This window comes from Arachis hypogaea, chromosome 2 (genome assembly GCF_003086295.3).
Source record: "Arachis hypogaea cultivar Tifrunner chromosome 2, arahy.Tifrunner.gnm2.J5K5, whole genome shotgun sequence".
In the NCBI taxonomy this organism is placed as follows: domain Eukaryota; kingdom Viridiplantae; phylum Streptophyta; class Magnoliopsida; order Fabales; family Fabaceae; genus Arachis; species Arachis hypogaea.
The window spans coordinates 98,603,968-98,627,985 of record NC_092037.1 but is presented as its reverse complement, the minus strand read 5'-3'; the positions used below and the strand labels follow the sequence as shown (position 1 = coordinate 98,627,985).

Genomic DNA, 24,018 nt, shown 5'->3' with positions numbered 1-24,018 from the left:
TCTTGTAGTGGCAAGAGCCGAAGAGGGATAACATGTGGAAAAAAAAATTAATAATAATAGGAAAAAGAAAGATTGAAAATTTGGATGGAGATTGAAAAGGAGAGGATTATGAAGGAGAGAAAAAGTACCGACAAGAAGGCTTTAGGACAACTCAAAGGGCAAAAAGGGCAGTGCATCAAAATCTCAAATTGCCTTCTTAATTAACACGTGTCACCTAATACATTATACATGTTGATGTTTTATATACAACTTTGGTTGTTCTGTCTTATTTGTACTTTTAGGCTTTTCCACATTCAAATATAGGTCACTTTCTTTTGATTTGACCTATTTTCTTCATTGCTTTTTTTTTTTTTTGGTTGGTTTGCCTATGGTAAGGACTTATGCTTCGAATTTTTTTTGCATTCATTAAATTGGTAAATTTTAAAATCAATGTCACTGTATTTGAATATGAATGCAATTGATATTCATATACATTACCATGGGTTTTGGGAATTACATTTTCTATTTGTCCAAAATGAAAATTACATAATTGTCCATATTTTGGGTTCTCTAATGCTTGTTTTGGTTAGGGGATAACTGTCTAAGGCCAAATAACATCATACAATAAAGGCCCAAAAATTTGCCCATGTATCTTGTAATTGTTAATTGGCATATTACTTTTGTATAATGAAAATTTTTTTTTAAAAACTTATGCTTTAAATAAATTCTTATTTAATTTGAACGAATCAACTCATTCGTCTGATTAAACAAGTATTACACGTTTGAATTCACCTAGTATATATAACGATTTATTTAGCAACGATAAACTCTTAATTAAAACTTAAATCCGCAACAAATTAATACTCATATTATTACACTGGAAAATACCGTAAGAAAATAAACAAATAAATCCGTCTTATCCTTATATATACTTTGTGTTACTAAGATATATATTCTTATTTTGTGATACTCGTGAGATGTGGCAAAATGAGCAAAGGTAGTGAAAATGGATGACACCTTTTTCATTAAAAAAGAAAGAAAAATAGAAAGAATGAAAAAAGGCATAGGATTTTTTTTTTATGTATATAATTATGTGCAACATATCGTGTCAATTCACAATATACAACATTGAATAAGACATAAACTCACCCAGATTTATGAACCAGATCTGAATTTTAGTACAATATATGTTGGTTTGAATGAGGTTAGAAACAAAGGCTATTATGCAAAATCATAAACTCACCCAGATTTATGAACTTGAAATAAATAAATAAATTAATAACAGTGACAAGCATACACAAACCCAGAATCACTCTTATTCCTTTTTGTATGGATTAAGAGTCAAATCAATCAACAACACTAAGCAGCAAAATGTGCACTCATACAAAGGTTTTGGTCATTTTGTTACTTTGCCAGAACCAATGGCAGCAACAATAACTGGAAATCTCACAAACCAGTTGCGGCTATCGTCGGCGAAAATCTCACAGCAGAAACAAAAAATGGTAGTCTACAAGACTTGCAATCGAAAAGCCGAAAACAACGACATACAATCCACTTTGGTTACATATAATGCACACAAACAATCATATATACAACAGGCTTAGTTGGACCAAATAAATAAAAAACAGAAGAATCTATTGCCAATATCTGACCTGTGATAGTGTCCTGCGATTTCGATCAGCAGTGGCACTGATTAGCACCTGACATGTTAAGTAAGTGAACAAGTGCGAGTTAATGTCAAAAATAAAAACCAGACAAATTGATTTCACAATTTATATAATATGGTGGCTGGCTGCAAACCAGCATGGTTATCAACTCTCGAATTAACTCTTAAACTTTTACGAGTTTAGTCCGATTTTGAGTTTGATAACCTTGCACCCTAGACATTTTCATTGTTAAGTTGAAAGTTGAAACAACTACCTCCAGATTAAACTAATAAACTATTCTATTGGGATTAAGAATACCTGCTTATCAATCTTGGTAATCATTCACAAGCAATCTTGGTGTCAAAGCTACTAAGGCAAATTGCGAATGCTTCGAAGGCAGAGATTGGATACTGGTAATCCATGGTGAATACATCTTTTCCAACTTTTCCAAACTGTAGAATAACATTTTCCTGAGCCTGCTCAGAAACTCCATTTTTCGGTGATGCAACCAGCTGAAAGTTTTTAACCGAAGCTACTGTCACTCGTCCATTGAAGTTCAAACACCAGCACTGGAGTTGTTCATGCCACCTAGGGGACTTGTTTCGTAACACAAGCATTCCCTCGTTTTGAGTAGTCGAAGGAACCAGTTGGAGATTGTCGACACGGGTTGATTTTGATCTAAAAAAGGGAATAGATGGAGAAGTTTCAATTCGGCTATGAAGAAAATGAGTCTGTGTTGGAGCTACACCTCCTGGTTCAACAGCCGATGCGGGGATGGCATCCATAACGCATTGCATTATCCTAGGGCCCCTGCTAACATTTCAGCAAACAACTTTTAGTTATTTGCAACAATAACTCAACAAAATAGCATTGCAAGGATAGTTATTTTAAGCAATAATCCACATACCTGGATCCCAAAACATTCAGATCATACGAAACATGCGCAATGGGATAGTTGCCGGCAGGAACTCTTGGAGACACTTGCTTAAGACTAACCAGCCTGGTGGAACGAGACTTTGTAACTTTGGAAGCTCCACAAAGTGGAGGGTGCGCATCATATATGGTGAACTTAGTCCCCAGAAAGTTTGATCTATTACCAAAAGAAAGAGGTGATTTCAGTCACAGAAGATAATTATCTTTTTTATATAAAAACACATATAAAAGATAATGATTAGTAAGCCATAACATGTCAGGCCAAATATGAGCTAATATACCTGAGTTTTCCAATATAGGTGCTACTCCCTCTTGATACGTCGTCGCAGTTAAGAGAGATGATATAGTCGGTGTGAGTTGCACGACGACACTTGCGTGCAGCAAGAAGGAACTTTCCATCATCAGTTGAGGCTGCCAGATTATTAAGGTAAATCTCACAATGCATAAAGAAAGATTAAATAAAAGGGGTTCTTCAAATATTATATTGGTACAAGTCTATAAGCTTGTGCCAAAAGGTTTAAAAAGCATGATACTAACTCCATTCCAGATTGATAAGTCACTTTAAATTTTTTTTTACATTAATTTTCTGAATATACTAGAAAAGTCAACATGACTAATTGATATGGAATGAAGGGAGTACTATATAGAATAAATGTTCAGAAGCACTCACCTTGATTTAAACCAAGGTACAGATAATATGTTTGATTACTACGATTGCGTTTAATATAACACTGGAGAAGAGAATCTCTTGGACCAGGCTGCATAATTATAACAGAAGTCGGTCAAAGCTTGGCAGTGAATAAAAGGGATCGCAAACTGTTGACAACTGTTACAACCTTCCTAATACAATAAGAACTTCACAGTAGAAGAGAGCAGAGATTTCAGTAAATAGTGGATCATCAAGATTACAATATAAAACACTTTCAACAAAATATAAACTTAGTAAAACCAATAATACCAATTCTTGTAAGCTACTAGTATTAAAGTACCCAATCAATATTCAATCCTTATCACTTGTTTTGACTGACTAATTAGACATTCCAGTTATAGAAGTTCAACTCCAGCCATCTCAACCTTATTGGATGGCAAAAGCATAGTCTTCATTCTGTCTCTTTCTTTCTCGTTAAGTTCCTAAATTCCAACAATCATTCTTGATCTCTCACTCAATCACCACTCTCGTCTTCTTTTTCCCTCTCTTTTTTGATCTTGAAGGTATTTTCTTCCCCTAACACCGTAGCTATTAAGAGAACCTAATAACAATTGCTTACTAAAGGATTTAAAGCTTGGTTCTCATCTTGGAGAGAAGTTAACAACTGCACCCAATCTTTATTAATTACTCACTCACTCTTTGTTGGGCATTCAATTTGGCATACACAAACTAAGAGTAGTATCACATCCCTTAAATATGCCTGCCCAACAAATATGGAGATCAATCAATAAATTGTTTCTTCCCCGAATGAATTTTAGTCACACTCATCAGAATCACACATAAAAGGATAACCATTTCACCTATTCATGAAGTCTGTTTCGGATATAACAAAGTTCTCTAAGCTAACCAAACATAGAAGGGTCGCGGTTCACGAGCCGAACACTATCAAATCATCAGCTCACTACTTGAACTGAATTAACTAGAACCATAACAAATTCAAAACACATATTTTGCAAGGAATCTCAAACAAACTAAAGCAAGTAACTGAGAGGGACCTGCTTCAATGAGATTGGGAATGTGAGCTTGCTGGAAATTTGAGGGGACTTGACAATTTCCTTCATGATCTCCCTCCAGCTGCGACATACGCCGGCACAGGCAACGACATGTTTCCGGGCAGGCCAGGCATCTTCAGAGGCCTCAATCCTCAAGAGCACATCCCTCAATAGCTCAGGTGGCATGTTAGCCCAACAACTCTGCTTCAACCCATCAAGAACCACCAAACCACCACCCTCACTAACACTAACAACACCACCAACACCATCTCTGTGGTGTGATTGTGACCTGGATCTCAAACCCTTCATATCAAAGATTATACTCCTAAACGACATCGTTTCAAACCTCCTCTGCCCTCTTCCTCCTCTCTCTCTCTCTCTTAAACTCAAATCAATTTCCCATTTTTGCTGCAAACCCTTTAGAATTCTACAACACCCCTACTTACCCTTTTACTAGCTGATGCAGAAAAACATAGAAAGGTGGAAAATTTCCCAGGAAAAAGCTTTCCTTTTTGCCAAACAAACGAAGCACTAGCAGTAGCAAGAGTGAAATATACACTTTCTTTTTCTCTCACATTGGAAAATCACAACACTTTATCAAAAAAGAAAAACAACAAGAGAAAAGAAAAGAGTAGATAAAGTGAATTGAGTGAGGAAACAAAGTTGATGAAGGAAGAGTATACGATTCAGTGCCACCCTTCTTCTTCTTCAGCTGCTGCTTCTTCCCTTTCCCTTGGAAGCATGTGGAAATGGAAGAATAAGAAGAGAGAGAAGGGAAAGGTGAAGAAAGGAGAGAAGAGTGGGGGCTGTAAGAAAGAGAAACAGTAACAGTAAGAATGACAGTAACGGCCTTATCCAAGAAGAAAAGAGATTGTTGGGACAAACAGAAAGAAATAGATACGGATACGATAGTGTTTTTGTGTGTTTGTGTGGATTGGGTTTAGTCCACAAATTCATCTCTCTCTCTGTTTTCTCTCTTCCACTTGGGTCATCTTTTGCACCCACAATTTACATCCTACGAGGTTCACACCTCTCACTCACTCCAACGGGAAAAAAAAATATAACGTAGTAAAATAAAAAATTAATTACTATTAAATTTATAATTGTTGTTATGTATACTCTTCATATCCTGGTCTAATGTAATGATCAGGCACAATTAAGTCAATAAAGTTTGGATTGGTCCTCACTAATTTATCCGATTTCCTAAAGAGGTTAGATTCAATACGTGTTGGTAGATTCAAATAAATAACTGTCTCCTTAAATTTTTCATTCACTTTTAAAAAAGATATCTCAACAACTCTAAGACTCTATTCACCATTAGAAGTGAAACTACTTCAACGATGGTTATTGGCTTATCATCTATAAATACACTCAGATAAACTAAGTTCCAATACTTTAAACTTGTTTATCCCTTTTGCTGACTTGGCATCAGAGTGCCTCTGCAGGTACCACCCTCCGTTCTTCAAAACATACAACTCGGACGGAGGCTCCCAAGCAGTAATAGCTCGGAGACACCCTCTTTTAACGTTTGGGTCCCCAGTTGAGCCCAATCATTCGGTTCTAGGTAAGCCTCTGGAACATAAAGGTATGTGCATCACATAAAGAGCTTTTTGATTGACCAGATCTCTCAAGAAATGAAGATCCAATTATAGGTGTTTACATCTATTATGTAGTGTAGGATTTACCGCTAATAGACATGTACTCTGATTATCACAGTATAATTGGTGGAGATAGTTGAGAAACATTTAACTCCCTCAAAAGTTGTTGAATTGACATGATTTCAGTCTGGACAGCACACATAGATTGATATTCTGCTTCTGTACTACTCCTGTTGACTTTAGTTTGCTTATTACTCTTTCAAGATATAAGATTATTGTCCAAATAAATGTAAAACCCTGTGATTGACTTTCGATCCTCAAGATCTCCACCTCAATCAGAGTCTGCAAAAGAAAGAATTCTGAACTTATAATATTTATTTAACACAATCCCATTATCCACTGTACCTTTCACATATCGAAGTGTTCTTTTGACACTTTTTCAATGTAAAAGAGTTGAATTATGCACAAATTAAGAGACACGATTGACAGCAAATGTGATATCCGATTTAGTCATTGTTAAGTATTGCAAGACTCTTACTATAGATATGTATTTAGTTGGGTTATCGAAGAGCTCAGAATCATTTGAGTATAACTTCGAATTTGTAGACATTGGTGTAGGTAATGGTTTAGCATTATCCATTCTAGACCTGCATAGCAGCTCTTTGGCATATTTTGTGATACGTGCTTCAAATGTTCGTGATATAAAGAGTTCAAGTGTTATTTAGAAGATATTAGTTTATATTTTTAGAATATTTTAATTTAATGTATTTGGATTTTGTTTATTTAATTACTATATTGGGCCTTATATGTATGGGAAGAAATAAAAGATAAACAAGAAGATAAAGATACATTAAAATTGAAATAGAAATAAAAAAGATAGATTGAAATTGAGTACAAAGAGAATTACTCTACTTACTACCCAATTTCTTGACGCAACAAGAAATGGACTCCTCAACCTAACTTATCAACGCCATAGTTTGAAAATTGAATCGAAGGGACTCCTCAACCTTTTACTCAATTCTCCGATGCAACAAAAGAGGGACTCCTCAACCTCAATTGTCCACACCATAGTTTCATCACGAAACCAAAAAGGGGTTTCGAAACCTCTAAATCATTCTATACTATGACTATAATAGCTAAGGAGGTATTTATAACATCTTATTAGGTTAAAACAGAGAAAACCCTAAAGCCCATACACATAAGGCCCAATATAGTAATTAAATAAACAAAATCCAAATACATTAAATTAAAACATTCTAAAAATGTAAACTAGTATCTTCTAAATAACACTTGAACTCTTCATATCACGAACATTTGAAGCACGTATCATTTTGTTTGTGACACCATGAGGTCTCCCTATGGGAGATATGTGTCTTCAAGTCCCAAAAAAAAAATTGAAGCTGCCAAGATCTTTTAGAGAGAATTGCTTATTCAATTCAACAATTAAAGATTCAATTTCTTTTGAATTATTTCTTGTCACTATTATATCATCTATATACATCCAGAGGTAAACAACATAGGAGGAATTACGTTTGATAAATAGACAAATATCAAATTTAGTACTCTTAAAGCCAAAATTTTGAAGAGTTTTTGCCGGTGTCTTGAACTAAGCACGAAGTGTTTGTTTCAAGCCATATACGACTTTATTTAGCATACAAACTAGTATATGATTATTACTCATATATTCTTGAGGTTGTGCCATAAAGACATTTTTTTCGAGCTTGTCATTTAAGAAAATATTGTTGAAGTCAAATTGTCACAGTGGCTAGCCTAATGACACTGCAATGGTGAGAATAACTCTTATTGTTGTTGGTCGGATTACTAAAGAATAAATTTGTTCATAATCCACCCCTTCTTTTTTGGTGGAATCCTTTCCTAACAAGCCTGGTTTTGTATCTGAGAATTTCACCTTTCTGATTTTTCTTAATAGCGAACACCCATTTACTATTTATAACTGTTGTATTTGATGGAGGTCCAATAAGAATCTAGGTACACCTATTCAAGACATGAATTTCAGCATTCATAGCTCTTTTACAATGTAGACCGTTTAAAACTTGATTAACTGTAATTGATATATTATGTATAAGATTAGTAGATTGAGTTAAAAAGGACTTTTGATTTGTGTATTCTTACTATAGCTCTTGTTATCATAAAATGTATATTTCAATGTGTATTTATATATATATATATATATATATATATATATATATATATATATATATATATATATATATATATATATATAAAAGAGGACTTTGATGAGACAATACTAAACATGGGAGTGGATTCTCTTTAGTGGAAAAAAAATTGGATGGTATCCAATAAAAAATCTCACCTTTCATTGATTTCTCTCTCTCATTTATTTCTGGTCCCACTTGTAGAATTAAAGGTGAGAGATTACACTTTATTCTCTCCAATGACCAAAAAAATGGAGAGGATCCATTTTCACTAAACATAGTGTGATAAGAAAATAAATTTTCAATAAATTGAATATGTTTTGTAAGATAAACTTTTTCACTCTTAGTCATGCATTTATATCCTTTGTGATTGGAATCATATCCAAAAAACAGACAAATTTTATATTTATAATCAAATTTAGCACTTTTATATAGTCTTAAATAAGGAAAGCATGTATATCTAAAAATTTTAAAAAGTTTAAAATCTGGTGGCTGATAAAATAGAACTTCGTAAGGGTTTTTATTGTCAAGAACATTAGTTGATAGTCTATTAATTATGTAAATAGATATAATGAAGGCATCTTCCTAAAATTGCACATGAAGAGATGTTGTTGCTAACAAAGATAATCCATTTTTTTTAGTCTCCTAAGGTATTTTTCAACCGGCAAGTTAAGGATTAATTTGTCGCAGTATTAAGCTTCATTTAAGGGTTTGTCGCTCCTCAATAAGTTTGCTACATGTACAATGTGAGATTCAAATCCTTGACACTTGATTAAACGGACTAGTGAGCTAACTATTAGATCAACCCAACTTGATTTATAAAATTCTTCAATAATCAACTTTTATTTGGGATTATTTTTGGGGTACAAACTTCTTTGGGACTTTAGTTCTAAAATACAGCAAAGAGGCCAAAGCCCATATGATGAAGAGTAAAAAACGTTAATTTTCTTCGGCCCAAATGTTCATGAACAACAAACAATGCAAGAGGTCTTGAACTCATGCAACATCCTGTAAAAAAAAATGCAACATCTCCATTTTGTTTATTTATTTATTTTTTGTATAATACAATAAATTAATAAATACAAAAAATATCGTTTAACATTTAAAAAATCTATAAAAAAAATTATAATTTATCGGTTAAATCAAATTTATCAAACTATTCCTGAGAGAGATAAATTATAATTGTGTTTTTTTTTTTGTGTCAAATAAATTAGATAACTCTAATTTTAAACATTAAATCATAAACTCATTTACATTATATACTTACACATCCAACATTTTCAAAAATTTTTATCGACCACATGTTATTACCATGATTTGAAACTTTGAATCCGAATGTAACATAATAAGAGGCATGCTAATGTGCTATCTCAACTAGGTCTTGGCCGCAATCGATGATTGTGTTTGAATTTTTTTACCATAGCATGATATAAACTTATGAAGTGTGGTTTTGAGGGAAAAAAAATAGTGTGCAAAACTCTCAAATGATATCACCAACACAAGTGGGTTATTAGCAACATAAAAAAAAAGTATATGGTTCAAGTATTATTTTATTATTTAAATTTTATTTTTATGCGAATCAAGTATACTCAAATAGAAAATGAAAATTAAAATGATGATATTTTGATTTTTTAGAATTAAACTTATTTAAGAATAATTTTTTAAATTTTAAATTAAATATAAAATATGATCTTTTTAGCTTAAAATTTTTAAGAATTATTTATAATTTCTTCGATCACATACACCCTAAGGGTATTGTAATTTAGGAAAGTGTAGATTTTATAGGAACATCATGAAAGTGATCCAATCAAAGACATAGAGCAGACCATAATTTGATGGGAAAAAAGATTAGAAAGACATTTTAATTATAGATGACATAGATAGAACTCATGTAATATCTTTACTCTATATTAATATATCAATAGGTACAAACATATTTATTTATTCACTTTTTTTATAAAACAAATATCGATAACAATAACGATTTAATTTTAGCCATGATACTAACATGGTGAAAATTTAAGTGCAGTCAATTTTACGTGAAGTGGATAATTGAGAGTCATTAAATAATTTGACTGGTTTAATTAAATTTTCATCTAACAATTCTCAATTATAATTTGACTACACCTAAATTTCTATCTACTAATATATTTATTTGTCCAGTGCTCCAAACCATTTAAGATTTACAACGGTTTCGAATTGAACAACCTACTTTCACTTTTCATATTTAGAGGCTAGACCACAGATAGATTCGAGCGAATTGGATGAGAGTCATAAATTTGTTATGTTTGCGTTTCATGGGCTTTGGAAAATCTTAGATAATGATCGTGGAGATAAACCTCAAAGTAGTCCATGAAGTTGCACTTGAATCTCAAAATAATTCCTAAAGTTAATAATTTCTCAAATTTGTCCCTGAAATTGCACTCCAAGACTCATAGTAGTCCTTGAAGAATTTTCTGTTCGTCGAAATCTTAAAACGACGTCGTTTTGAGAAGTAAAAAAAAAAAAAAAGAACATTAAAAACGACGTAGTTTTACGTTTAAATAAATAAATAAATAAATAAAACACACTAAACCCCATCCCTTTCCCGAACCTTCCCTTTCCTTTCCCCAACCCTTACCTTTTCCCTTCCCCAATCTGTCCTTTCCCTTCCCCTTCTATCCTTCATAAGCAAGCTTTTCTCAACTCTCTCTGTCGCCGGCCTCCATTTTGGTGTCGCACCAATCGTCCCTCCCCAACCTAATCTTTCACGTTCTCAATCTGCTTCTTCGCACCACTACGAGATCGAGGTGCTCTCCGATCTCGCCGTCCAGATTTCACACTTTTTCACTGTTTTCAAGCACTCCGTCAACCTCCCCCAACCCTTCGTCGCCGCCATCTTCGCTCTCAAACCCGCTGCACTCTCCGGCAATTCCAAAACCCACCAACAGCTCCACAACGAGGTAGGCGCTCCAGGCCACAAACAGAATGTCTCTCATGGTCAGCTCCAGGCGCTCTCCATTGTCTCGGCTGACAGCCCCTCCCTATTTGTCGCCGTTTGCTCTTTGTTCTCCTCTCTGTCTTCCTCTGCATCCTTCTTCTCTTCTATGTGGCAAATGTGAGTTTTTTTAATTTTTTTAATTATTGAATCATTATTGTTTACTATTTTGGATGATTATTGCTGTTGATGATTGTGTTTTAATGTAGCTGTCATGGTTGATTTTTTGTGTTCTTGATTCTGTAATTGTTGCTATTTTTTGTGATTGTTGCTATTTAGGTTGATTGATGCTGGTTGTTTAGGTTAATTGATCTTTTCTAATTGTTGTTGGTTCTTTTTTGTGATTTTTTGTAATTGTTAGTTTTTTCAATTCTGTGATTTTTGTTGGTTCTGAAGATGTTGTTGCTTCTATGAAATTGAAGAAGAAGAAGAACATCAGTAAAAAAGAGAATTGGTGAAGATAAGGATTAGTTTTTTTTATAAATATAAAACGACGTCGTATTGGGGATTAGGTTTTATTTTTTTTTATAAATACAAAACGACATCGTTTCAGTCCAGCTCAGATTTTAAGTAGCAAGGATGAACGGAAATTATTTCAAGGACTATTATGAGTCTTAGAGTGCAATTTCAGGGACGATTTTGAGGAATTATTAACTTCAGAGATTACTTTGAGGCTCGAGTGCAACTTTAGGGACAACTTTGAGACTTATCTCGATGATCGTGTGGGACAAATTGTTATTAGAGTCAGAAAAAGAAAAATTTGTGTTAGTTCACCAATTTTTTCAAGTAAGTATTAAAAAAAATTTTTATCTAATAATTATATTTAAGTACAATAATATAAAAATATTATTTATTTATTTATTATGTTAAAAATTAAAAAATATATAAATGGTATGTTCTAAATTTTTTATTTTTTAATATTTTTATTTTTATTATTAAAAATTTTGTTGACACACTAAAAAATAAATTCAGTAGCTTTCAAACAAACACAAAATCAAAAGTATAATTGACCAAAAGAGATAAATAGTTTATTCTCACATACTATCCTAACTATTTCATTTTGAATTTATTATTATTACAATTATTCTTCGATTTTTTGTTGTTTTTTTTTTTTGGTTAACAAATTGTTAAAGATATGGTTTGAATTTGGATCTTCTGTGTTATTGAATTGTTTTGTTTCTGTTTTTATTCTTACCATTTTATAGTGGTCCATAATTATTTTCTGATCAAACTTTGTCTTCCCAACCCAGCTCCATCAAAAACCAAACAGCCCACATCCAATAACAATAAAAACTAACAAAAACATGTGTCACATTAACAAATAACAACCTCTTAATGCTTTTATATTACGGAATTTTATAGCGTAATTAATCCATATAAATTCCTGCTACCACTACTATTTTTCAGCCTATATTTATTACTGCAATAACAATTACAACACGCGTCCAGATTTGGTTATCTTCATCTCATTTCTGCAGGTGTTGAAGAAATTTTACTTTTCAACAGCATAAATCGAACCCATTTATTTTTGCTTAGATTATTTAAATTTTCTGGGCCCATCGGTCAACAATTATACAAGACTCGTCTTTAATTAAATAATTAAAGTTATAAAGTTGAGATCCCGGGAAGTCTTATTATAAAGGGGAGAACGTGAGTGCAGGTGGGTCACGACAGGGAACAAAATGATGTACTGCATTTTCATTTTCATAATAATTAATAAGAACTTGACGTGCTGTGCAATCAGTTATATAAATCGTATAAGGTGGAAACGTGTTTCCAAAAGAAAAAAGCATATATATATATATATATATATATATATATATATATATATATATATTCTATAAATTTTATATTTTTAAAAATTAGTTATTCAATATATTTAAATTTTAATTTAAGAAGCTTATTTTAAATTTAACATTAAATAGACTAATAATTATAACTTAGGCATTCAATATATATTTAAATTTTAATTTAAGAAGCTTATTTTCAATTTAATATTAAATAGACTAATAATTATTGTCAGGACTAATTAAGTAATTAAAGAAAATTACCTGGGAGATAGTATAGGTAGAAAATTGTTATTGTTTGGCTTTTTTTTTGTCAGATACTGTTCAACTTTTGAACTAGACCTAAGTGCGTTCAAACGGTCCATTTAAAGTTGTACATTATCAAATCAATCCATTGGAAGAATTCTTATATTCGCGACGGATTAGTTCTTGACCTGTCGGGTTAAGAGATATATTATATTTAATTAATTTAGATTGATTAAGCGGTCAATTTACTTGTCCATCTTAAATCAATTTGATCGTTAAAATTTTTGTAGATATACTATGTTCGTCCAACAATAATTATTTAATGTGTCTTTTAAAATTTATTTTTATCCAAATTTTAGTTATCTGTTAAATGCTTAAATGAATAATTATTTTATATTTTATAATTTAAAAAAATAAAAAATAAAAAAGTTTCAATAAAAGAGCTCAAAGTAAATTTCAGAATAGTACTGTATATTTCAAGAAAGCAGTCTTGATTTATACACGTTTATGAGTAATTATTATTTTGTATTAAATTCTAATTAATTTGTTTATACTTTAAAGCAACATCAAAATTTGAGTAGATGAAAAAGAGTAAGGTTACGTATAATTATTTTATGAATTAAATTTAATCAAATTAAATAATAAAATTTAAAATAAATGTTAATTATAATTAATTTTTGTTGTGTTAAATTAATTTAATTAAATATAATTAACAAAAAGTTTGGATGGGTATTATTATTATATGAAAAATGTAATTAAGAAATTGACAAGGATTGATTGTTACTATTTGTTTGATAGTAACAGGAAGGGTCAAAATGTGATTGTTCCTTTGCCTTGTCTTGCAAACGAAGGAAACACGCTACTTCCAATAATTCTTTCCCTCTTCATAGATTTGTAGGTTTGATTTGTCGTTAGCCAAACACTGCATTAAGATCGCAGGTGTAGTTAGCGTTGATTCCAGGCATGGTCGTTTTCAAACGAATTCAACGGTTCAGATGTGCTCAAGTTTATTATAAACAAGAATCCACGGTCCTCATGTCTCAACATACTTCAATTCATTTGGAAACATGTTAAATGCTTATTGCTTAGAGTTTATATATTATTCTTAATATATTATCAAAACAAGGTAAAAACAGTATCCTACTTTATTTACATGCTAATTGCTTGTACTATTGCCTTATGAATAGGGATGTCAATGGGGTGGGGTGGGGACGGAGATGCCTCCCTATTTTTCGCCTCCGCCTTTAGAATTAATCCCCATTTTCGTTTCCGTCTCATTTTTTGTTATGAGGAAATAATTGTCCTCATCTCCGTTTTTTGCATTTCCCATCTCCTTATGTTTAATATAAAATTTTAAAATACAACTTTATTATAAAAAAAGCAATAAAATAAAGTCTTTAATATCAAATATTCTTTCATTGTCAGCATACAATTTTCAACAAACATCTTCATATTCTCTGTTAAAATAACAGGGACATAAATATGTTAACATACAGTGACGAGAATGGAAACAAACACGCAAACGCAGAAGTGCAGAGGAGAAGCACATCGCGCCTGAAATACCCTTATGTTAGAAATAAAGTAAGGATATTTAAGTAAGTTTAACATCGGGGAATTATCGGGGATGGGGCAGGAATCCCCGCGCCTGTCTCCTGTCTCGGGAGAATTTTACTCCCTATCCCCATCTCCACAGAGAAAATTCTCCACCATCGGAACCCCATTCAAGACGGTCCCTGCGAAATTCCCGCCTCCTGGAGATTTTTGACACCCCTATTTATGAAGAGTTTCGATTTATGGCAGATAAAGTGTAGATTTGGATTATTTTTGAAAAAAGAAAAAGATTCAAGGAGTCAATTATAATATAAGTCAACTCAAATTAATTATTTGTATTTTTAGTTTTGAAATTTAAAAAATTAAAATAATAAGAAGTTATTTTTTTTATAAGTTATAATAGACTTTTTATTTTTTAATTAGTTAGTTATCTTTTTAATTAGTTATATTTGTTTTTTAATTTTTAATTTTTATAATAAATACAAATAATTTTATATTTGAATAAATTTTTTAAACAGAATTTTTAAATATTAAATATGTTTTTTGTTTCTATTTTTTTAAATAAAATATTATTAATTTGAAAAAAAAACAAATAATTTATCTTTTCAATAAAAGTACATTTTTAAAAGATCTATTTAAATGTGTTTAAAATTTGATAAGAATATTTTATTTTTGATAAAAAGTAATTTTCGTTCAAATAAACTAATATAAACTAATAGGTAATACCGTAGAAAATTAAAAGATATTATTGAAATAATATAAAAAAAAGTTATCTATTTTGTTTATTCTCATAAAAGATGGCGTATCTGTAAAAATATTTAAAAGAACAAATAAGAAAAAAAAAAACACAAAAGAAAAAGAGTTGAAATAAGAATGTGGCTTTTTATAAGATTCTAGTACCAACCTACCACATTAGTTGCTGCTCTCATTAACTTTCACAAGACGCAACTCACCATCTCTCTCTCTCTCTCTCTCTCACACACTGTCACACACACACACATTGATTCCAATTTGTTTCATTGTTGGTGATTACAAAAAAAACAACTTGTTACGCTTATGAAGCTCACCTACTTCTAATTCAACCTCCTTCAAGGTAAATCACTTCTTTTATTTATTTATTTATTTTTTAGAAATTCCCTTTTCTTCAATATTTTTGGAAATATATTATTTACATTATTATATTTGCAATATATGGAGATGGGAGTGTATCTCTTCTCATCAATTCAAGCTGAATTATTATTCTAGTCAGCTAGAATTTTTATCTATTAAAAAAGTTTTTTTCCCCTGAATATATTGAAAAATAAAAACACTTTTTATTTTTAAAAAAATGAATGGAACCAGAACTAAAAGTCAAATCCTCAAAAAGCATATTATTGTTCTTCAGCTAGCTGTGTTTGTTTTGTGCTTTGCTTTCTTGAAACCTAAAATCAGAATTGATCAGCCACATAAGAAGAACAATAAGCAAGAATTCAAACAAAATTTTCAATTTTAAACGGTACTACTGCAATTGCTGCCTTAAATTTTGTAGGATACATATTTAGATGTTGAATGTTGAAGTGATTGATTGTGTTGATGTTGCAGAAAGAAAGAAGAAAGAGCCATTGAATGATGATGGCTTTGAATTCAAGCTTAGGTGTTATGAAATTGGAGATGTTTTCGTCGTCGCCGGATTCAACCTCTGTGGATTCCATAACTCTGTTTGTGCTTCTTCTTTGTGCTTGCGTTCTCATTGGCCATCTTCTAGAAAAGAGTCGATGGATGACTGAGTCAGTTGTTGCCCTAATTATTGTGAGTTAGCATCACAAACTTCCTTTTCTCTTTTCAGTTTTCATCATGCAATTTTTTGTTGCAATGTGCATTAATGTTGTTGTGATTTTAGGGTCTTTTCACCGGAACCATAATTCTAATGACAACTAGGGGGAAAAGTTCGCACATTTTGGTGTTCGATGAGGAGCTTTTCTTTATTTATCTTCTTCCGCCAATTATATTCAATGCAGGGTAAGTTTGGTTATATATAATGGATTCAAGACCTAAAATCGATCAAAATCATAATAATTTTGATTGGATTGGAATTGGATCCTATTTCACTGTTTTGGTTCTCAAGGTAAAACAATACTTTATCCTAATTTGGATTGGATTGTAATTGGATCCTGTTTCTAGCAAAGTGTGATGGATTGAATCCAACTGATCAGTTAGCTACTTAGCTTGGACTCAATCTGGTAGGATTTAACAACTATAGAAGTATATAGATATAGATATTTTTTTGGTGACTATATAGATATAGATATGAAAAAAAAATTATTTTTTTATTATCATACCAATGCTTTTTATTTATAATATGTTTAATACATTATATAATTTACTTTATTTTATACATTATTTTTTTTTACCTAAATAAGGATTTTGTGGTTGTGAAATGAATTGTTATTTAGTTATTTATTTTATCAACATATACATTTATTTTTTAATACTCAACTTTTTTTTTTAATTTTTTTCGAAGCCAATAAACCCCCATATGTTCCAAATTGTTACAAATTATAATTTTTGTTTCAAAACCGATATAAACTGCACTAGTTACCCCTGTATCTTCCTTCATGTTTTTTTTTTTATTTTGTAAATATTAGTTAAAGAATGCAAGTTTTGGTTTTTATTGAAGCTAAAGGAAGAGTGGTTATCACAATTTTTTAATTAATGTTGGTTTTATTTTATTTTATTTTTTCCTTTCTCTCTTCTTTCATTTCAATGTTAGTGTTTCAAAACTGTTATATTAAATTATTGTATTTATCATATAACTTCTAAAGATAAATTGATCAATGATTAATTATTTATTCTTTAATTACTTTTCATTGAATTGATGAAATGAAAAAATTTATTACATGTCAATATGCCGAAAATAAAACAATTTTTTGTTAAATAACTATGATTTTTTATTCATAATTCTCTTGCTGTTATTTGTGAACTTGTAGCAGTAGAAAGGTTGTCAATATAGGTTATTTAATATAGGTTATTTTCTGGCTTCTCTTGCTCACAATTCTCCTGTTCTGTTATGTTTTTATCAGGTTTCAAGTGAAAAAGAAACAATTCTTTCGGAACTTTTTGGCCATTATTTTGTATGGTGTTATTGGAAGTTTAATATCATTTCTCATCGTATCTCTTGGTATGTTCAGACAGACCTTCTTTGCGTAAATATCCTAAGCATACCATGACATGCATAAGAATTTTTCATTTTGAATTTTCTGTAAATGTGTCTAACTTTCAATGGGTAAAAGTATTTACATTAAATTTATTTAGCAGTCCAATTACCACTGTAAAAAGAGATTTTTCTTTTGTAGTTCATGATGGTACCCTTTTGTTTTAAGCATGTTTCTCTGTTTATAAAAAACGTGGATGGGTGGAAATGGGAAAGGATTTGATAAGCTAACGAGGATAGACCCAATGAATGGGAAATGAAGGAAAGGAACAACACTGTGCTGTTGTGATTTTGTTAGAGTTCAATAACACAAATGAATGTCATCAAATTAAGTGTAGTGAAATCTTATAGAAATTTCATATTCCTTGGGGCTTTCATACTTTTTTAATGTATGTGTAGGTGGGTTGTTTTTCTTTTGTTTGTATGATTGGTTTATTTTGTATGAACTCTGTATGTTACTCTACTTAACCAAAAAAAAAAAAAAACTTTTGTCTTTTACAGATTTTGATGATACTACTTAATTTCTAAACTATCATGTATGGTGTTTTCCCCCATCCATGTAGTATTGTCTTCTGGATAGAAATCTAGCAGAATAATGCCAACTTTGACTTGTACTGTGATAAAAAAAATATTTTTCCACTTACTTTTTTCAGTTAGAAAAGTTTCTTATTACTTCTAGAGCAGTTATGTGTATTATGTGTGGACATGTTATGTCTTTTTAATTTACCATGGTCCTCCTAACTATTTATAGCACTATAAATTTATGATTCAGGTTCCTTACAGTTGTTCAAAACATTGGATCTGGATTTGATGGGCTTGGCAGATTATTTTGGTAATTTCTTACCTTATGAGTCCTATAACATGACATCAAGTGAGAGTTTATAAATTATAATTGTTTTACATTCTTGTCTACTGCTAAACTGTTTGTTCTCTATCTGTAGCACTCGGAGCTGTATTCTCAGCGACAGATTCTGTGTGCACATTACAGGTGAGTGTGTGTAAAGGAAAAGATACTTAGTTATAAAACCGGCGGAGGAAAGCCGATGCTTAGTTTTCATTCTTATGTTGCAGGTGCTTAATCAGGAAGAGACACCTCTCCTATATAGTCTAGTTTTCGGTGAAGGCGTGGTCAATGATGCAACTTCCGTGGTTCTTTTTAACGCAATCCAGAAATTCGACCTCTCACATATCACCTCAGTCAATGTCTTGCAGTTCATCGGCAATTTCTTTTATTTATTCCTGACAAGCACTTTCCTGGGAGTAGTGGTATGCTCCTCTCCTCTGCATATTTGTCTGCTTATAATCTGTGTTCCCTATCGTCTATCGACATTATCGAGTCTCTATCGCATAAAACATGCTTGCTTGTAATGATCTTTATCTTTGTACCATATATCATTTTTTTCAGGTTGGCTTGCTCAGTGCTTACATTATAAAGAAGTTGTACTTTGGCAGGTACATCGTGCTAGAACTCTCTATTGATATCTTTTTCATATCGGTCTGTTAGATTGTCATATTGTATAGAGTATAAATATCCTTTATTATGATTATTATTATTATTTGGCTGTAGTTGAATCTGATCTTAGCTTCTTGTGGTTGGTACTTGGTATCAGGCATTCAACTGACAGAGAAATCGCACTTATGATCCTGATGGCTTACTTCTCTTATATGTTGGCTGAAGTAAGTGTTTCTTAAGCTAGATGTATATTTCTTAATGTGTTTACATGTTCCTGTTCTGACTAAAATGTTGACAACTTTTATCTTCCAGCTTCTTGATTTGAGTGGGATCCTTACTGTGTTCTTTTGTGGAATTGTCATGTCACACTATACCTGGCATAATGTTACCGAAAGTTCTAGGATCACAAGCAGGTAATTAAGCTACCATGCATTTCTTCGAGTTCTCCAGTATGCAAATATAGTTATTGTCATGTCGTCGTCCTTCTAATGTTGTTAATCCATATCTGATAGGCATGCTTTTGCAACCTTTTCTTTCGTGTCCGAGATTTTCATCTTCTTGTATGTTGGTATGGATGCCTTGGACATGGAGAAGTGGAGATTCGCCAGCAATAGGTATTGATCAGATACACTCATCATCATTACATATTTGCATAAATTTTTTAAAAAAAGTTTATATTCATTTGATTTTTGTTTCATGCAGTCCATGGACATTACTTGGGGCCTGTGGAATACTGCTTTGCTTGGTTCTGCTCGGAAGGGCCGCTTTCGTGTTCCCCCTTTCATTCATAGCTAATTTGTTCAGGAAATCCAAGGCTGATAAGATTGCATTCAAGCAGCAGGTAAGTGTATTGTATTTGTTTCAAGTAAGTGTTTCATTACCTTGAATTGCAAGCTAAGTCTTAAATCACTTGTGCATGTTTCAAACAGGTTGTAATATGGTGGGCCGGGCTCATGCGAGGCGCTGTATCCATTGCACTTGCATATAATAAGGTATAAGAATGATCATATTATGTGCACGGATTCATCAAATTACAAGAGTCTCTGCTATTTTTTTGTGAATTCGATTTGGGATGGTGTAATTATTTGCTAAACGAGGTTTGCTTTTGCGTGTTCAGTTTACTAGAAAGGGGCATACTCAACTGCAAGGGAATGCTATCATGATCACCAGCACCATCACAGTTGTTCTATTCACTAATGTGGTAAGAATCCTTCAAAGTATCTGTGTCTATACTCGATTGTTATGAATCTCGTGAGAGCAATACCTGAGAAAGAGTCGCACATCGGGGGCCAACATCCGAAGAAGAAAAGCCTTATAGAGCTAGCCGAAAAGGGCTACCTATGGAGGGTTCTAACCAGAAGAAGATATTAATAGATAACTTTCAATATATTTCTTGTGATTTTTAATCTGAATATTGTTTTATTGATGAATTCAGGTGGGTGGATTACTAACCAAGCCTCTGATAAGGTCATTGCTTGTTGGGAACTCAATGTCATCTGACTCATTTTCTTCCAAGACACTGCCACTTCTCTCAAGTAGACAAGAATCAGAATCCAACATAGATACCGGCAACCCCATCGATTCAAGCCAAGTTGTCCACCATTATTGGAGAAGGTTCGACGACAGGTTCATGCGTCCGATGTTCGGAGGCAGAGGGTTTGTACCTGTCGTTCCAAGTTCACCTACAGAAGGTAGTAGTCTACATTAGTATCTGCTAAAAGAAAAAAGATTTTTTGGTGTGTTAGACGTACATACATGGTAATGGTGCTGCTGACTACTTTGTCACATAGGAATTAGGAAGAAAAGTTAGTTGCTTTACTAAGTTTTTTGTTCTGTTTTGCTTTTTTGTTTTTTTTGTTTTTTTTTTTCACGGAGAGGAATATGTATATCGATATATAAGTACACTTTGTAATTTTGCACAAGCGAAAAAAAAGTGGTAGAGGTTTTTTATTTATTTCTTTATTATTTATATTTTTCGCTTCACCAAATGTATTATCTTAGTGTTAAGTAATGTTATATGCGACACTTTTTTATTGGTCATGTCTACTATTTTTTTTTTTTTTACTTGGGAGTTTAGTGTCATGTTTATTCGTTCATTGTTAAACTTCACATAATACAAAGATAATAAGTGAAATATATATATATATATATATATATATATATATATATTAGGCTTTCTAAAAAGAAATAGTATATTTGTGTATAATATATCATGTAACTTTTAAGAGGCAATGTAACTTCTTTTATTATCTTTTTAAGGACATCACATACTCTTAATTGTGCTCTTCATGCCTCCCAAAAAAGGAGGATTTTTTTTTTCTATGTAATGGATATTGGTATTACTATTATTTCCCTATTCATATATGTTAGTGTTAATCTAGTTGTTTCCAAATCAAAGAGATTGTGACAAGTTTAGGATTTAAATTTTGTTTGTATTGGTGAATTAATAAATAATAATTATAATTTTTACCAAATCTAAGTTATTATATTTAAATTTGAATGGTGTCTTGTTATACTAATAAAAAATCTTATTTAAATTCAGAAGACCCATTTTTTCATTGTTTATTGGTCTAACCGGTCCAACCGTAATTCAATCGAAAAAACCGTTTTAAAATAAAATAATAAATAAATTATAAATATACATACTAAAATATAATTATAGTCTAATATAAATATTAAAGTATCTTCCAAATTTAAAACACTACATGAAATGTCATAAATCAAAACCACATTATCTTATCAAAATACAAACTCAAGTTTTTTTTTTAAACAATTCACAACCCTAATTCTCTATGATTTCTTTTGGAAAAATAAAATCCCATCCAAGAAGGAAACCATAGCTGTAAGTAATTGAAAATATTTGTCAAACTCAGCACCAAAACATAGAACAACTACACATATAGAACAGTACCAAACAATCCAATTCTCAATTCCATGAATCATAAACAAAAAGGTGTCTAAAATATCCATAGAATCAATCAAATTCAGCGTTAAAATTATCAAAAACCAAATTTTGCAGTTAAACAGAATAAAGTAAAGATGGGATTTATACTCAAATTCTCCTTAATCTTAAACCATGTCTCAGCACATACTTTGTGAGCAGCAACAAAATCATCTTTACAAGCACAACCCAATTCAATTGGAACACCAGACTCAGAACTATCACTCTCCAAACCTATGTGACAAATTCTACAATCCCTCTCCACTTTGTAATTAGTACACCAGACTCATGAAACGCACTATTTAGAATCTACAGAGGCATACCAATTTCAGGAAATGCATAATTGGCACAATTTATCAAGCATAGCAAAGCTAAGTTCTCAAAGAAAAAGAAGACACAAAACAGGCATACGCCACGTTCAACACTTAGTTTCAAAAGATTCAAGCCTAAAGACCCCATCACCTTCTGCAGATGAATTATCAGAATCATTAACAATGGAGTAATTCACAGCAAAAACAGCAAGATTCACAGATTAATTAACACTTATTCAACAATTATTCAACCCATAACAAGTTCACAAATTAACTAACAACAATTATTCAATAATTATTATTTAAAAAATACCTAGAAGCTAAAAGCCCTAAAACAGAGCAGAGCAGATCCTGAGCAAGAGGGGGACAAGGGCACGACCGAAGGGATGATAGGTGGAACAGAGATAGCGCCGGCGACGATGGAACAGAGCTGAGCGACGGAAAAAGGAGGCGAGCCCGGCGACGATGGAACCGAGCTGCGCGACGGTGCTTTCAAAGCTGAAACAGTAGCTGCACGATGGTGGAAAAGAGCTGCACGATAACGACGGTGGCTTCGAAGCTCGTTTCGGCGACGGCGGCGGGAGATGGACGGAGGTGAGGGAATGAGATCGATGACGTGAGAGGAAGGAGGAGCTCGAGGGTGATGGGAGGGATGGGTTCGGGTTTAGCCGTTGTTTGGAGCTAAGGTTGCTGGGTTGGGAAATTGGCTAGGGCATCCCAGCAAAACGATGGCGTTTTGCAAAATTTAAAAAACCGGCCGGTCACGTACATTTGAAGAAAGTTCTTTGGACTCTTGAGAGTTTTATACCTGAGAGATTTGAAGAAAGTTCTTTGGACTTCAAAGGGAATAATTTTGAGTATTTACCATTTGGGGCAGGAAGAAGAATATGCCCTGGCATGACTTTTGGTGTTGCCAGCGTTACACTTCCTTTGGTTCCCTTTACCATTTCAATTGGGAACTCCCCAATAGGATGAAGCCTGAGGATGTGGACATGACTGAACTCGCTCCCTTACTTTACCATTTCAATTGGGAACTCCCCAATAGGATGAAGCCTGAGGATGTGGACATGACTGAACTCGCTGGCTTGGCAATTGGAAGAAAACATGCCTTGTGTTTGATTCCCACTGTTTATGATCCATAACTTTATAATAAAATTCTCATTTAGTTTTTTGTTCTAGTTACCAACATCTATGTGATGCCATCATAGTATTGTATGTTAACTCTAGTATTGCACTTGTGGAAAAACAAATTAGGATTCGCCGCCAAGTTAATATATAATAGTTCATAACTATTTCTTTTATGTCATTTTTTAATTATACGGGTGTGGTTGGTCATAAAGTTCCAATTTGAACTGACACTTCTTCAACTTGTTTTGCTAGTCATTTTACCGTAGACATTCGAAATAAACAATCTTCAATTACGTCATTCCAAGCCCAAGCTCGGAGGAAATTATTGAAGCAAATATCTGGGAATCCTTGGCTCCGGTATTATCTAATGGTGCTTAATTGTTGGTTATAGACTTGGCCA

The 24,018-nt window shown here is 32.3% G+C and overlaps 2 protein-coding genes and 1 long non-coding RNA gene across 5 annotated transcripts; 1 reads left to right on the top strand and 2 right to left on the bottom strand.

Moving 5' to 3' along the window:
• Positions 1-1,227: 1,227 nt before the first annotated feature.
• On the bottom strand, positions 1,228-5,294 carry LOC112755580 (tubby-like F-box protein 3). Of its 2 annotated transcripts, none has more exons than XM_025803767.3 (6): positions 4,263-5,294; positions 3,229-3,316; positions 2,840-2,969; positions 2,533-2,715; positions 1,944-2,435; positions 1,228-1,679 (listed from the first exon to the last, which is right to left on the bottom strand). In XM_025803767.3, the coding sequence occupies exons 1-5, from the start codon at positions 4,593-4,595 to the stop codon at positions 1,964-1,966; spliced, it is 1,206 nt and encodes a 401-aa protein (XP_025659552.1). In that variant the 5' UTR covers positions 4,596-5,294; the 3' UTR covers positions 1,228-1,679; positions 1,944-1,963. The 2 variants fall into 2 exon arrangements, with proteins under 2 accessions (XP_025659552.1, XP_025659546.1); XM_025803761.3 differs by having other exon boundaries at positions 1,944-2,438; positions 4,263-5,290.
• A 5,329-nt stretch (positions 5,295-10,623) lies between these two features.
• LOC112755551 (sodium/hydrogen exchanger 1) lies at positions 10,624-21,271 on the top strand. Of its 2 annotated transcripts, XM_025803720.3 has the most exons (16): positions 10,624-11,131; positions 14,517-15,688; positions 16,177-16,383; positions 16,475-16,593; positions 17,655-17,752; positions 18,558-18,617; positions 18,727-18,773; positions 18,857-19,051; positions 19,191-19,237; positions 19,396-19,462; positions 19,551-19,651; positions 19,751-19,852; positions 19,941-20,079; positions 20,168-20,230; positions 20,356-20,439; positions 20,674-21,271. In XM_025803720.3, the coding sequence occupies exons 3-16, from the start codon at positions 16,201-16,203 to the stop codon at positions 20,944-20,946; spliced, it is 1,578 nt and encodes a 525-aa protein (XP_025659505.1). In that variant the 5' UTR covers positions 10,624-11,131; positions 14,517-15,688; positions 16,177-16,200; the 3' UTR covers positions 20,947-21,271. The 2 variants fall into 2 exon arrangements, with proteins under 2 accessions (XP_025659505.1, XP_025659512.1); XM_025803727.3 differs by lacking the exons at positions 10,624-11,131; positions 14,517-15,688 and adding an exon at positions 15,709-16,090.
• LOC140180441 (uncharacterized) lies at positions 20,606-23,688 on the bottom strand. Its single transcript, XR_011874719.1, has 2 exons — positions 22,804-23,688; positions 20,606-20,920 (listed from the first exon to the last, which is right to left on the bottom strand). It is a non-coding gene; the product is annotated as an uncharacterized lncRNA (long non-coding RNA).
• Positions 23,689-24,018: the final 330 nt, after the last annotated feature.